This window comes from Cicer arietinum, chromosome 8 (assembly GCF_000331145.2).
Source record: "Cicer arietinum cultivar CDC Frontier isolate Library 1 chromosome 8, Cicar.CDCFrontier_v2.0, whole genome shotgun sequence".
NCBI lineage: Eukaryota > Viridiplantae > Streptophyta > Magnoliopsida > Fabales > Fabaceae > Cicer > Cicer arietinum.
The window spans coordinates 24,853,288-24,866,115 of record NC_021167.2 but is presented as its reverse complement, the minus strand read 5'-3'; the positions used below and the strand labels follow the sequence as shown (position 1 = coordinate 24,866,115).

At 31.4% G+C, this 12,828-nt stretch overlaps 1 protein-coding gene across 4 annotated transcripts; it reads left to right on the top strand.

The window, feature by feature from the left end:
* The first annotated feature begins 259 nt into the window (after positions 1 to 259).
* On the top strand, positions 260 to 9,366 carry LOC101493819 (probable cyclic nucleotide-gated ion channel 20, chloroplastic). 4 transcript variants are annotated; one of them, XM_073364309.1, is made up of 14 exons: positions 261 to 634; positions 708 to 765; positions 1,954 to 2,469; positions 2,865 to 3,056; positions 3,518 to 3,616; positions 3,700 to 3,837; positions 4,366 to 4,608; positions 4,900 to 5,160; positions 5,796 to 5,941; positions 6,511 to 6,588; positions 6,769 to 6,898; positions 7,415 to 7,661; positions 8,138 to 8,300; positions 9,083 to 9,366. In XM_073364309.1, exons 3-14 carry the CDS (start codon positions 1,969 to 1,971, stop codon positions 9,201 to 9,203), a joined length of 2,319 nt encoding a protein of 772 aa, XP_073220410.1. In that variant the 5' UTR covers positions 261 to 634; positions 708 to 765; positions 1,954 to 1,968; the 3' UTR covers positions 9,204 to 9,366. The 4 variants fall into 4 exon arrangements, with proteins under 4 accessions (XP_027186595.1, XP_027186596.1, XP_073220410.1 ...); XM_027330794.2 differs by lacking the exon at positions 708 to 765 and having other exon boundaries at positions 260 to 547; XM_027330795.2 differs by lacking the exon at positions 708 to 765 and having other exon boundaries at positions 260 to 634.
* The last annotated feature ends 3,462 nt before the right edge of the window (positions 9,367 to 12,828 follow it).

Sequence of the window (12,828 nt, the reverse complement as noted above, 5' to 3'; positions counted from 1 at the left end):
TAAAAGTTAAAATATATTTAATCTAAATTTTAAATCAAATACATCTTATTTTTCTTTATATCTGTGATCAGAAAAAATTTATAAATATAAATATATTATGACACCAAAGATAAATATCCAATATGGTATGATACTAGAGATAAATATCCAAATTTGTTAAACATTTTGGGAGATAGATGAAATATCAATATGGCCTATCAACTTCCTTCATAGCTAAAAAAAACTTGTTTTTTGGTGAAGTCTTGGTTACTAAACTTACTTGATAGTTAAGTTTATCTTGACTTTAAAACTTCATTTGTTCATACCACTCCTTCTTAGAACTTCAAAGTCTCTTTAACCTTTACTTAACAACTTAGTCATCACCTCACATTCACTTCTTCTCCTCTTGCTATTCAAAATATAAGTAAAAGTTGGTTGCTGACTCCACTTACCCTTTTGAATCATTTTCTTTCTATATATATATATGCGAGAATCACTCATCCTTTTCTGTCATGATGACTAAGTTTTCAACGAAAAAATTCATGCTTTAGCTTCAAGTATTTGGATGGTATAGTACTGTCATTAGTTACAAGTTATTAGGAGGTTTTGAGTTTTGTATTTTGACAGTATATTGTCACTTGGCAGCAACAAAAAGGTCTTTACTCTCTTGGTTGTTTGATTGTTTTGTTTGTGTTAGTTATTTTGGTTTTTGACATTCTGGTTTGAAGGGAAAAGAGACTTTGGTAATCTGAAGTTCGACAACCTGACTAAGGATTGTTCTGGCGGGTACTTTGAGTTCAATCATTTCATTTTTTTGTTTGTGTTAATTTGGATTAATTAATTGTTAATACCCTTTTGCTTGCTTTAGTTAGTCTTACTATTTAATGCAAAGTTTAACTTTGGTGGTTTGTTCTTAACTGGAGAAAGGGAAAATATGATGTTGTCAATATTTTAGTATTTTTAATGGCTGGAATGTGTTGAGATGAATCTGCATGAATAGTGTTTGATCCCTGAAAAATGATTCAGTTAAGATTTTGTAGACTTTGTTCATTTGGTGGAAGGAATAAGCTTGTGGCGGTTTATGATTAAGGTTATGTTTAACTTATTTATTTAAAGGCTTATACCGTAAGCACTTATGTATAAGCTATTTCCATAAGAAAAGATAAAACAAAGTCAGACTCGTTTTGTATAAATTATAAGTTGTTTTTATAAGCTCTTATGGAATGCTTATAGAAATAATTTATAAGATAAGGGGACGTTTTGAAGTTTGAAGTGTTTTTGGTGCAAAAACAAAAGCATTTGGATTTCTTTTGTTTTTTATTTTTTGTTTTTTATGAAGTGTGAAACTTTGTGTAGAGAAGGAAAAGATACAGCACATAGTGGAGATAGGGACCCCACAAAAATAATTAGAAAGAAACAAATCTCAACTAAAGAAAAATGAACTATATATCAGCACATCATCACCTGAGTAAAAACTTTTTATGCTGTTTTTGATCACTTTGAGTCACCACTATGTTATCTCTTTGTTTAATGGATCTTAAACTTTCAATCACCGGTTGATCTCAAGTGGTTATTGAACTACAAATAAGGATAAAATGGTCGAGAGGGTATATTCGAGTTCGAATTCTGACTAGAACAATCATTAGTGAGACTTATACCTCTTAACCGAACTTTGGATTATCAGAACCCTTTTCTCCTAAAATATGGAAGATTAAGAGAAAAAAAACTTTCAATCATTCGAACAACAGTTCTGCTGTTCGAGCCGCTTGAGCCTTAAAAATTATTTGGACTAAAAGTAGAGTTGAAATTTTTTCCTGTTATCTTCTTATCTTGCATTAAGTTTCATGTGGCCTTTTTTACTTACACTTGATCTTCAGATTCTTTTCATGTTTCTGTATATTTTTTCACTTTGATTTATTCATTATTTCGAGTATAGATTCGATTGTTTTAGTCATTAATCTGTTAACTTTGCAGAATTTTGAACACAACATGGCTGAGTTTGAGAAAGAGGAAATGCAAATGATATCAGATACTAATCCAAAACCATCAAATGAACCTGATGATTCTAAATCCAAGAATTTTCTACCTAGGATGCGAAGCGTATCGATTTCTATTCCGATGATTCCTATAGATCCATATGAAAGAGATACTAATCTTAAGGGACACACTGGTCCCTTAAGGAGTCAAAGAAAAACTCCATTTATTCCAATGAGTGGTCCATTATATGTTACTAATAGAGGCGAAAATCTTTTCGGGCAGAATATAATGGCGCCAAGGAGCGGCACGATCGAAAATAAGACAGAAAAGTTTCCTCTATGTGGCATGAATGAAGATGACTTGCAGAACAAGTATGCTGCTAAAAATGAACATTTGGTAAGGTCTGGTCAATTGGGAATGTGTAATGATCCTTATTGTACAACTTGTCCAACTTACTTCAAGGCTACTCAACAAAGGGATTCAAAAACTTATGGTTTATTCAATCCTAAGAAGGTATCGTTCTTCTAAAATATAGTATTCTTTCTTTTATTTTCAGTGATGTTATTTGAACAACAATTTATGACACCTAAGTTCAGCAACTTTTTATTTGGTTAACATAGTTCACACACGCGAGTGGTTAATATTTATATCAACCATCAACTAAACTTTATATTAATCATGAATTTGAATGTTATTAACCACAAATTCAGCTGTTCTAACTAATGTAGATATGAACACTTGAAAATTATGGTTAATCAAATTCAGTAGATGAGTAATGAGTCACAACATCTTATATATCCATATCATAGAGATTTGACGGAGTTTTACGTTGGTTGTCGATTACCTAACACAACCCTCTCCTGTTAATTATTTTTCTTTCACATTTATAGACTTTTTAAATATTTCAGTTTCAGAATGCTCTCTATGGAGATGCCAAGGATTGGGCTAGAAGAATTTTTGCTTTTTTGATTCCACATGTACCTAGAGTTATGAACCCTCATAATAAACTTGTACAACAATGGAATAAATTTTTTGCAATTTGTTGCTTGGTGGCAATTTTTGTGGATCCATTATTTTTCTTCCTGCTTTCTGTGAATAAGGTATGGTTTTTTTCCCCCCTCTTTTATTTAGATTCAAATGTTGCAAATTGTGTCTAGTTAATTTCTAGTCTTTGTTTCACTTAAACAAACTCTTATCACTTATATCAATGACATGGAAATCTCCATACCTTAAAATATGAAGAAGAATTGAAGCTTCAGAAAAACATTTGAAGTCTATTTGCTCAACATATGGAAATCTTCAAAACATAGTGAATAATTATTTTCTTTTTGTTCAACACATAAACACGTATAAGTGTTTATCTATGAAGCACGAATACTGATACAAACATCAAACACGTATAATGAATGTGTCAGTATCGGACACTGGGACATGCATTCGATCAGAAGTGTTGGTGCTATTGGAGTGTTTCTGCTATAAACATTTAATTAAGTTGTTTATCTAAATAGGTTCATAGTCTATTTGAAATTTTACTAAAATTTTTCCTGCTTATTGTTTGCAGATAAATAAATGTATTGTTATTAACACAACTATGACAACAGTGCTTGTTTTACTCAGAAGTATGAATGATTTCATACATTTCCTAAATATTATTCTTCAGGTAATTTTCATGCTGTTGTTTATTCCTTTTAAACATAAAATGTAGAAAGACTCAACTAATTCTTCAAAGTTCATTCTTTGCAGTTTAGGTTGGCTTATGTGGCACCTGAGTCTAGGGTGGTTGGTGCTGGAGAGTTAGTTGACAATCCTAAGAAAATAGCTCTTCATTATCTTCAAACATATTTTCTTTTTGACTTGTTTGTTGTACTTCCACTTCCTCAAGTAACTTCCTCTCCATCTCCTATCTCCCTTTATTGCTTATTTCGGTGCAAATGTGTCTGTTTGTCTGTTAAAAATAATTGAAGTTATAAAATTTTATGTGATTATTTAAAAATTCAGTTATTTGATTGAGTAAATAAAGATGAAAATATAAATAAAATAGTTAAAATAAAAGACAAATTAGAAAAAAACCAAGGTACATCGAAACTTAGTATCTTCATGTACGAATATTTATAAGAATTCAGATCATTTGATTGGGCAAAGAAGAATGAAATAGTAAATAAAATAGTTTAAATGAAGTGTCAAATTGAAAGAAAAAACGTCGCCAAAACTTGATATCCCATTTATATATAAGTATAAATTCAATATCTCATAAACCTAATTTGAATTTCTTGTTGCTCAAGTAAACAATCTACAATGCAAAGTAATGTGCATTGTCTCTTTAAATTTGTGATCACTTAATTGAAGAACAATGTATATATGATCATTAAATTTTCACTTGTATGTTTGATGAGTGGTTTTTTCTTGCAGATAATGATATTGTTTGTTCTACCAACACACTTAGGATCATCAAGAGCAAATTATGCAAAGAATCTTCTGCGCGCCGTCGTCCTTGCGCAGGCAATTCCTAGATTATGTAGATTTATTCCAATGTTAATTTCTCCAACTAGATTCATATTTGAGTCAGCTTGGGCAAGTTTCTTTATAAATCTTTCTACCTTTATGCTATCTGGCCATGTTGTTGGTTCATGGTGGTACCTCTTTGGTTTACAGGTAGGTTTGACTTAATTTATATTTTTGTAGTGATTATCATTTGAGTTTAATGACTATGCAAATGTTACTTTGTTATATTACTTGAGAAGAACAGGCATACACTGTCAATGTAAAATAGTTTTACACTAACGTCAATGCAGCTCCATTTTTTGTTTTATAATATGATATGTTTTATCTTTTATTTCCTGAAATTTCTCTTTAATTCAAAGAAGAGAACTTCTTGTATTCTCGCTATTTAAACCAGGTTAGACCGAAGAATAAATCATAACTGCATTCTACTACCTTTTTTAGAGGGTTAATCAATGTCTACGAAATGCATGCAAGACAACAACATATTTTGTTGAATGTTCAAAATTCATGGATTGTGGACATGGAGGCAATGAGGAAAATCAAAATGAATCAAATTGGATTCATTGGAAGAAAAATAGCAATGCAAGTGCTTGTTTTACAGAAGATGGTTTTGAATATGGAATTTATCTTAAAGCTGTCAACCTTACTACAAAGCATAATGTGTTCACAAGATATGTATATTCATCATATTGGGGATTTCAGGTATGTCTTTAATTTCTTTTTGAAATATAACTATCTTTATAAACTATGCCTAGTTATGAAAATTGAGGGAAATAGTGCTTATGATACAAATATTGTTATATTGCATATGAAAGATTCATTTGACTACTTGCTATTAAGATACTCGAGTTACGTTCTACATGTCAGGTCCCGAGTGTAAGGGAGGTGCATTAAGAGTCTTACATTAGATGAAATAACTGATAAGACTTGAAAATTGGGTCACTCTCTAGATGTTTAGTTCTAAGCGTGAGAGAGATATGTTAAAAGTCACTCATTGAATGAGATAAGTTCTGGAAACATGTTTATAAGTGAGAGACATTTTTCACTTTACAAACCGATTATGTAGGATTGAGTTAGGTCTAGCGGATGTCATTGCTTGTATATTAAGCTCTTACCTCAATGGTGGGCCACTCTTTTGGGTCAGACCAGAAAAATGTAAATATAAGTTCATAAAATCTGAAATTTGATGAAATAAATATATACTAGTATATTTTTCCATGAACCTTATGTGAAATAATTTAAACCTTGAAATTCTAAAATGATTCTAATTAATCTAGAATGCAATATTGAAATTTTCCTTGGAATAAGATATTTAGCTTTGCCATGATTTTGTGCAGCAAATTAGTACTCTTGCTGGAAATTTGTCCCCAAGCTATTTTGTATGGGAAGTCCTTTTTACTATGGGCATAATTGGATTAGGACTCTTGCTTTTTGCTCTTCTCATTGGGAACATACAAAACTTTCTTCAGGCTCTTGGAAGAAGGTAGAAATCTCTTAATTTTCTTCATGTATGCAATGCCTCTTGAAATTTATCAAATGCTGCTAGTTAATATTTGTAGCTGTTTTTTTTTTGGAACCAAAAACTAAAAGCTCATTTATTTATTTTGTGAAAATATTTTTTATTTTTATTTTCTAATTTTGTGTTAATTTTATTTGTTGATAAGAAGGTAAGAGACTTTGTGAAGTAAACAATTGTTTATATTATTTATATATCTAAAAATAATGAAAGTATCAACCACAAAATTTCATTATTTTCATAAATGCATCAATTTTTTTATTTAATTCTCTGGTTATTAAGGGAAAAAGATCCTAATAATTTAGAGTTCGACCGAGAGGTAAGTAAAGTTTGAACAAGAATTGTTTTAGTCAGAAATCAGGATTCAAACTAGAGTTCTCTTTGACGATCATTCTTAACTGAAGTTCGTTAACCACTTGAGTCCAATTACTTGATTAATATTTGTAGTTTTTTATGGTTAATAAATTATATGTTTAGTATTTTAGTCCTTAATAACATGTTTGATTTATATTTCATTTTCTTAAATTATCTTAAAGGAGGCTAGAAATGTCACTTAGACAACGTGATGTTGAGCAATGGATGAGCCATAGGCGCTTAGAAGAAAATCTAAGAAGGTATCTGTTATCCTCATTTTATTCATACTCATATTTCCACCATAACATTTGAATTAATATATTACCTATGCCAATGTGGAATATAATCAAAGTAAACATATGAGATGCAACTTGAGTTGATGATATAAAGTGTTAGAGATTTTGGTTCGCATATATGATTGGTTGTGATCGGTGATGTAGGAGAGTGCGACAAGCGGAACGTTATAATTGGGCTGCAACTCGAGGGGTGAATGAAGAAATACTGATGGAGAATTTGCCAGAAGATCTTCAAAGGGATATCAGACGCCATCTCTTTAATTTTGTTAAGAAAGTGAGTATATTTGTATTTCTGACCTCAATTTAGTAGCTATATAGATTTTTCTTTTTCGAGATGATAAATGCATAATTATTATTAGAGATGAATTTTAATGTTGTTAGTACTTTAAAATAGTCAAAAACTCTAAGAGTGATTTTACATCTGGCCGCATCCGAAAGTAAAAGTTCACAATCCTTTTTGTTGTAAAGTCTGAAACAATGACCTAATTGGTATTAGTTTTGTCTAAAACAAAACAACAAATATGTATGCTTCAAAACTCAACTCGTATTTGTCAAAATGACACTGACTGAATCATTGTCTCAATCGGATAACAAAGAGGATCATGAGATTCTACTACTCACGGCTTGGTGTTTTGGACATGGTCCATGGTTCCATCTTGCCATTGTTAGATATATGAAACCATTCTTATGCATTCACCAAAATTTGAACTTTTGAAATATTTTTTCATGACATAGTATCAAAGTTACTATGATCATGTAGCCTATAACTTAATTCCATTATATGTTGTAGGGTCGAATTTTTTCCTTGATGGATGATCCTATCTTGGATGCCATTTGTGATAGACTTAGACAAAAAATATATATCAAAGGAAGCAAAATTTTATATGATGGTGGGTTGGTAGAGAAAGTTGTTTTTATTGTGAGAGGAAGATTGGAGAGTATTGGTGAAGATGGAAATAGAGTTCCTCTATCTGAAGGTAGTGTTTGCGGTGAAGAACTTCTCACATGGTGTCTTGAGCATCCTTTAGGAAACAAAGGTTAGATTTCGGTCCTATTTAAATAAACAATTATAGCATAAACACTTATATTTTAAAATAAAAGAAATTATTTTTATATAAGTTATAAATTGTTTTCGTAAACTTTCATAGAGATTTATAGAAATTAGCATAAAACAATATATGGACATATCATACGCAACTTCCATAAACTCTCTCAAAAAGTCTCATAAGTCTAAATTCATTGCATCTTTTAGAGAAGTTACTTTTTATCATACTTCATCTGTCTCATTTTATCGGTCTTGTTTGAAAAATAGAATTGAGATTTATTGCCGTCATCAGCGCACTTAAGCACATCGAGTGTTGACTGCATTGATTATGAATTAAATTTTTTCAACAATAGCCTTATCTATTAGTATCTCAATCTACCCTATATTAAGAAGCTAATCAAAATAGCTTATTCAGATTATATATGACTCACTTTTTAGTAGCAATTAATTACTTAGTTTCCCTTGCAGTTTGTGGAAAAACAAGGATTCCAAGACAAAGGTTGGTTAGCAATAGGACAGTATTGTGCTTAACAAATGTGGAGGCATTTTCACTTAAAGCAACAGACCTTGAAGAAGTTACAACCCTTTTTGCAAGATTCTTGAGGAGGCCTGCTGTTCAAGGAGCCATAAGGTCTTATTCTCTTTCTCTTATGTTTATATTTAAGAAAATGTTAAATGTTACCATGAAAAATAATAACGAAATATAAGAAATTATGTGTCCTCTTTTAATTGGTTGACTATTTCAATCTACTGCAAGAGTGTATGGTTAGTTTTGATAACTTAAAATTTTAGATTTCGTGATTTTTCGTGAAAATATCTTTCGTACTATATAGTACAGTTTATAAATTTTGCTACCATGCATGATGATTAAGGAGGTTAAAATTGCAAGTTAATTCGTGGAATTATTTACGAGTTTAAATGTCAATTTCGAGTTAATTCGAAAATGAAATCGAGTCTACTTGTTGAACTTGCGATAAACACCATATATAAACTCACATGAAGCTTTTAACAATTTTTTTTATATTTTTTGTAAACTCGAATAAACTTAAGTAAATTTAGATAAACTGAAATACAATTAACTCAGATAAACTCATACAGAATGTTTAACAATTTTTTTTTATCTTTTTGTAAATTCGGATAAACTTTAATAAATTAAGGTAAACTGAAATACAATTAACTTAGATAAACTCATACATAATTTTTAACATTTTTTTTTCATCTTATTTATCACATTCAATTCCTTTTCTTCTTTGTTGGCTTGATTTTGTTCATATTTTTTTTCTTCTACTAATTAAATTAAAATTCTGAATTATTGATCATTTATTGTATTATATAAGTATATAAATCATATAAACATTTATACATTATTTTTAATATTAATTATTTTAATATAAAATAAACTTATTATGTTAGGTATGAATCACCTTATTGGAGATGCCTTGCAGCAACACGAATCCAGGTTGCATGGAGATACAGAAAAAAACGTCTTTGTCGAGCTTACACTTCACAATCAAATAATGAACCATCAAACTAAAATGTTATTATGTTTTTTTTTCTTCATTAACTAATTTACTAATGTATATTATTAGATACTATATTGTTGATACTGATTTATGAGACACTTTAAACATATAGTAATGCAATATTACAAATTAGTGTGTTAGATATTAAATGTTTTAGACTACTTTTACGAGGCCTCTTTTCTTCTCATTCTTAGACTCTAACACACTAATTTGTTTTAGGAATTAAAATTAGATTGTTGTTAAGAATAACAAACACAAATAAACAAAATGCGAATTTAACATGTCTTTATATTTATGTTCAATTTGTTCACCATTTGTCTCAATTGTTTAATTTTGTTGTCTATTTAACTTAATTTAAGACTATTTTAAATTTGAAATAATTTTTTTAGTTTAATTATTAGGTCTCACTAAAAATACACTACGCCAAAAATGACATTTAACAGCGCCCATTTTACAGCGCTTGCTAAACACAAGCGCTGTTGTAATTATATTTTAAAAATAACGGAACCTATTACAGCGCTTTTGATGCAAAGCGCTGTAAAACAAGCGATGTAGTAGGTCATATAACGTTTGCGCATCACGTTATAAGGCTTTTACAGCGCTTGTCAAAAAAGCGCTGTAAAAGGAAGCGCTTGTCAAAAAAGCGCTGTAAAAGGAAGCGCTTTCGCGAATCAGTTACAGCGCTTTTTTCACAAGCGCTGTAAAACACATGCGCTTTCATTGAATTTAACTACCTATTACAGCGCTTTTTTCACAAGCGCTGTAAAACACATGCGCTTTCATTGAATTTAACTACCTATTACAGCGCGTTTTTCACAAGCGCTGTAAAACACATGCGCTTTCATTGAATTTAACTACCTATTACAGCGCTTTTTTCACAAGCGCTGTAAAACACATGCGCTTTCATTGAATTTAACTACCTATTACAGCGCTTTTTTCACAAGCGCTGTAAAACACATGCGCTTTCATTGAATTTAACTACCTATTACAGCGCTTTTTTCACAAGCGCTGTAAAACACATGCGCTTTCATTGAATTTAACTACCTATTACAGCGCGTTTTTCACAAGCGCTGTAAAATACATCTTTAAAATAATTATATACGTTGGAAACCCTCATATCCTCTACATCTTTCAAATAATTATATACGTTGGGAACCCTAATATCCTCTACGTACTGTGCGGCCATCTACGTTGTCTAAGGTATTTTTTACACATGATCTGTTATGTTTTGAAATTGTCAAAAATTGTCAAAAACTCATACCACATGATCTGTTCTGTTTTGAAATTGTTAGTTGATATTGGTTTCTTTTTGAAACTTGTTGATATGTTTTGAAAGCTTATTATTTTTGTTACTGCATTTATATAGGTGGTATAATATGGATAGGAAATGGATTTCAGCCAATCGATTGTCAAAAGAGTATGAAATTGGAGTGAAGGAGTTTGTTGAGTTTGCAGTGAAGAATGCAAAAGATCCAAATAGAGTAGTTTGTCCTTGTTTAAAATGTTGTTTTGGAAAACGTGTTAGAGAAGATGAATTAGAAGGACATCTAGTATGTAATGGAATTGATCAAAGCTACACATGTTGGATAAGACATGGTGAGAAAAAAAAAGGAAACATTAATTTTGAGAATAGTTCTACATATGCTTCAACTGATTTCGATACAGATACATATGAGCCGGACCGAGTTGATGAGATTGCAAAAGCAGTTGAAGAAGATCTTCGAGATTGTCCTAAAATGTTTGAAAGTTTGTTGAGTGATGCAGAGAAAGAATTATATAATGGTTGTACTAAATTCACAAGACTGTCAGCGATATTAAAGTTGTACAACTTAAAAGCGAGTAATGGATGGTCTGATAAAAGCTTTACGGAATTATTAACACTCATAAAAGATATGTTGCCAGATGATAATGAACTTCCCAGTCGAACCTACGAGGCTAAACGGATTTTGTGTTCTATTGGAATGAGTTACGAAAGGATTCATGCGTGTCCTAACGATTGCATTTTATTTCGAAACGAATATGAACTACTTAAGGCGTGTCCGAAATGCAATGTCTCTCGATATAAGAAGAAAGAATCTACTCCAGCAAAAGTCGTGTGGTATTTTCCTATAATACCAAGATTTAGGCGCATGTATCGCAGTGAAGAAGATTCAAAACACTTGACATGGCATGCAGATGAAAGAATTAGAGATGGAATGTTTCGACACCCTGCAGATTCCCCACAATGGGCAAAAATTGATCACGAGTATCCTGAATTCGGGATAGAGTCAAGAAATCTAAGACTTGCACTTTCTACTGATGGAATGAATCCACATGGTCTTCAAAGCATCTCACATAGCACGTGGCCTGTGATTTTGGTAATATATAACCTACCTCCATGGTTATGTATGAAGCGTAAGTTTATGATGTTGTCTCTGTTAATTTCTGGACCCAAACAACCGGGGAATGATATCGACGTATACTTGACTCCTCTAATCGAAAATTTAAAAAGTATGTGGGAGACAGGTGTGGAAGTTTATGATGGGTATAAGAAAGAATGTTTCAATTTAAGGGTTATGTTGTTCGGCATAATTAATGATTTTCCAGCATATGGTAATTTATCAGGATATAGCATTAAAGGTCAGTGTGCATGTCCTATATGTGAAGAGAGTACAAATTGGATGCGGTTGAAACATTGTAAGAAGAATGTGTTTCTTGGACATCGTAGATTTTTACCTTATAGTCATCAGTATCGTGGGTGGAGAAATGCATTCAATGGAAAATCAGAGGAAGGTAAAGCTCCTTTAGCACCGACTGGATATCAAATACTTGAAAAAGTACAAGGTTTGACCAATAAATTTGGCAAACCTTTTGCGGGAGAGCTGGTGAAAACTGGGTGGAAGAAAAAGTCAATTTTCTTTGAATTGCCATATTGGAAGTCATTGTATGTAAGACATTTCCTCGATGTGATGCATATTGAAAAAAATGTATTTGAAAGTGTTATTGGTACGTTACTCAATGTTCCAGGAAAGTCTAAAGATGGCGTCAATGCAAGATTGGACTTGGTCGATATGGGAATAAGAAATGAACTGGCTCCAGTAAAGAAAGGAAATCGCACATATCTACCTCCAGCCGCTCATACTCTATCTAGAAAGGAAAAAATTGTTTTATGTAAATTTCTACACGAAGTTAAAGTTCCAGAAGGATACTCTTCGAACATTAAAAATTTGGTTTGTATGAAAGACCTCAAGTTAAAAGGTTTGAAGACCCATGATTGTCATATTATAATGGAGCATTTGCTACCAATAGGTATACGTTCCATTTTACCTGAAAAAGTTCGACTAGCCTTAACTAGATTATGTTTCTTCTTCAGGGAAATTTGTAGTAAAGTGATCGACCCTCAGAAATTACCGACATTGCAGAGGGAAATTGTTGTTACTTTGTGTGAGCTTGAAATGTATTTCCCACCATCGTTTTTTGATATAATGGTTCACCTTACTGTTCATCTGGTTAAGGAGACACAACTTTGTGGGCCAGCTTATATGAGATGGATGTATCCGATAGAACGATATATGAAAATATTAAAAGGGTACGTAAAAAGTAGAAGTCGACCAGAAGGTTGTATTGCTGAACGATACATTGTTGAAGAGGCTGCTG

Bases quoted from the DNA above. Each gene is read 5' to 3' on its own strand.
- LOC101493819 (XM_027330794.2), top strand. The intron at 2,470-2,864 runs GTATCGTTCTTC...TAAATATTTCAG, and splicing joins GTTTATTCAATCCTAAGAAG to TTTCAGAATGCTCTCTATGG. The intron at 3,057-3,517 runs GTATGGTTTTTT...TATTGTTTGCAG, and splicing joins TCCTGCTTTCTGTGAATAAG to ATAAATAAATGTATTGTTAT.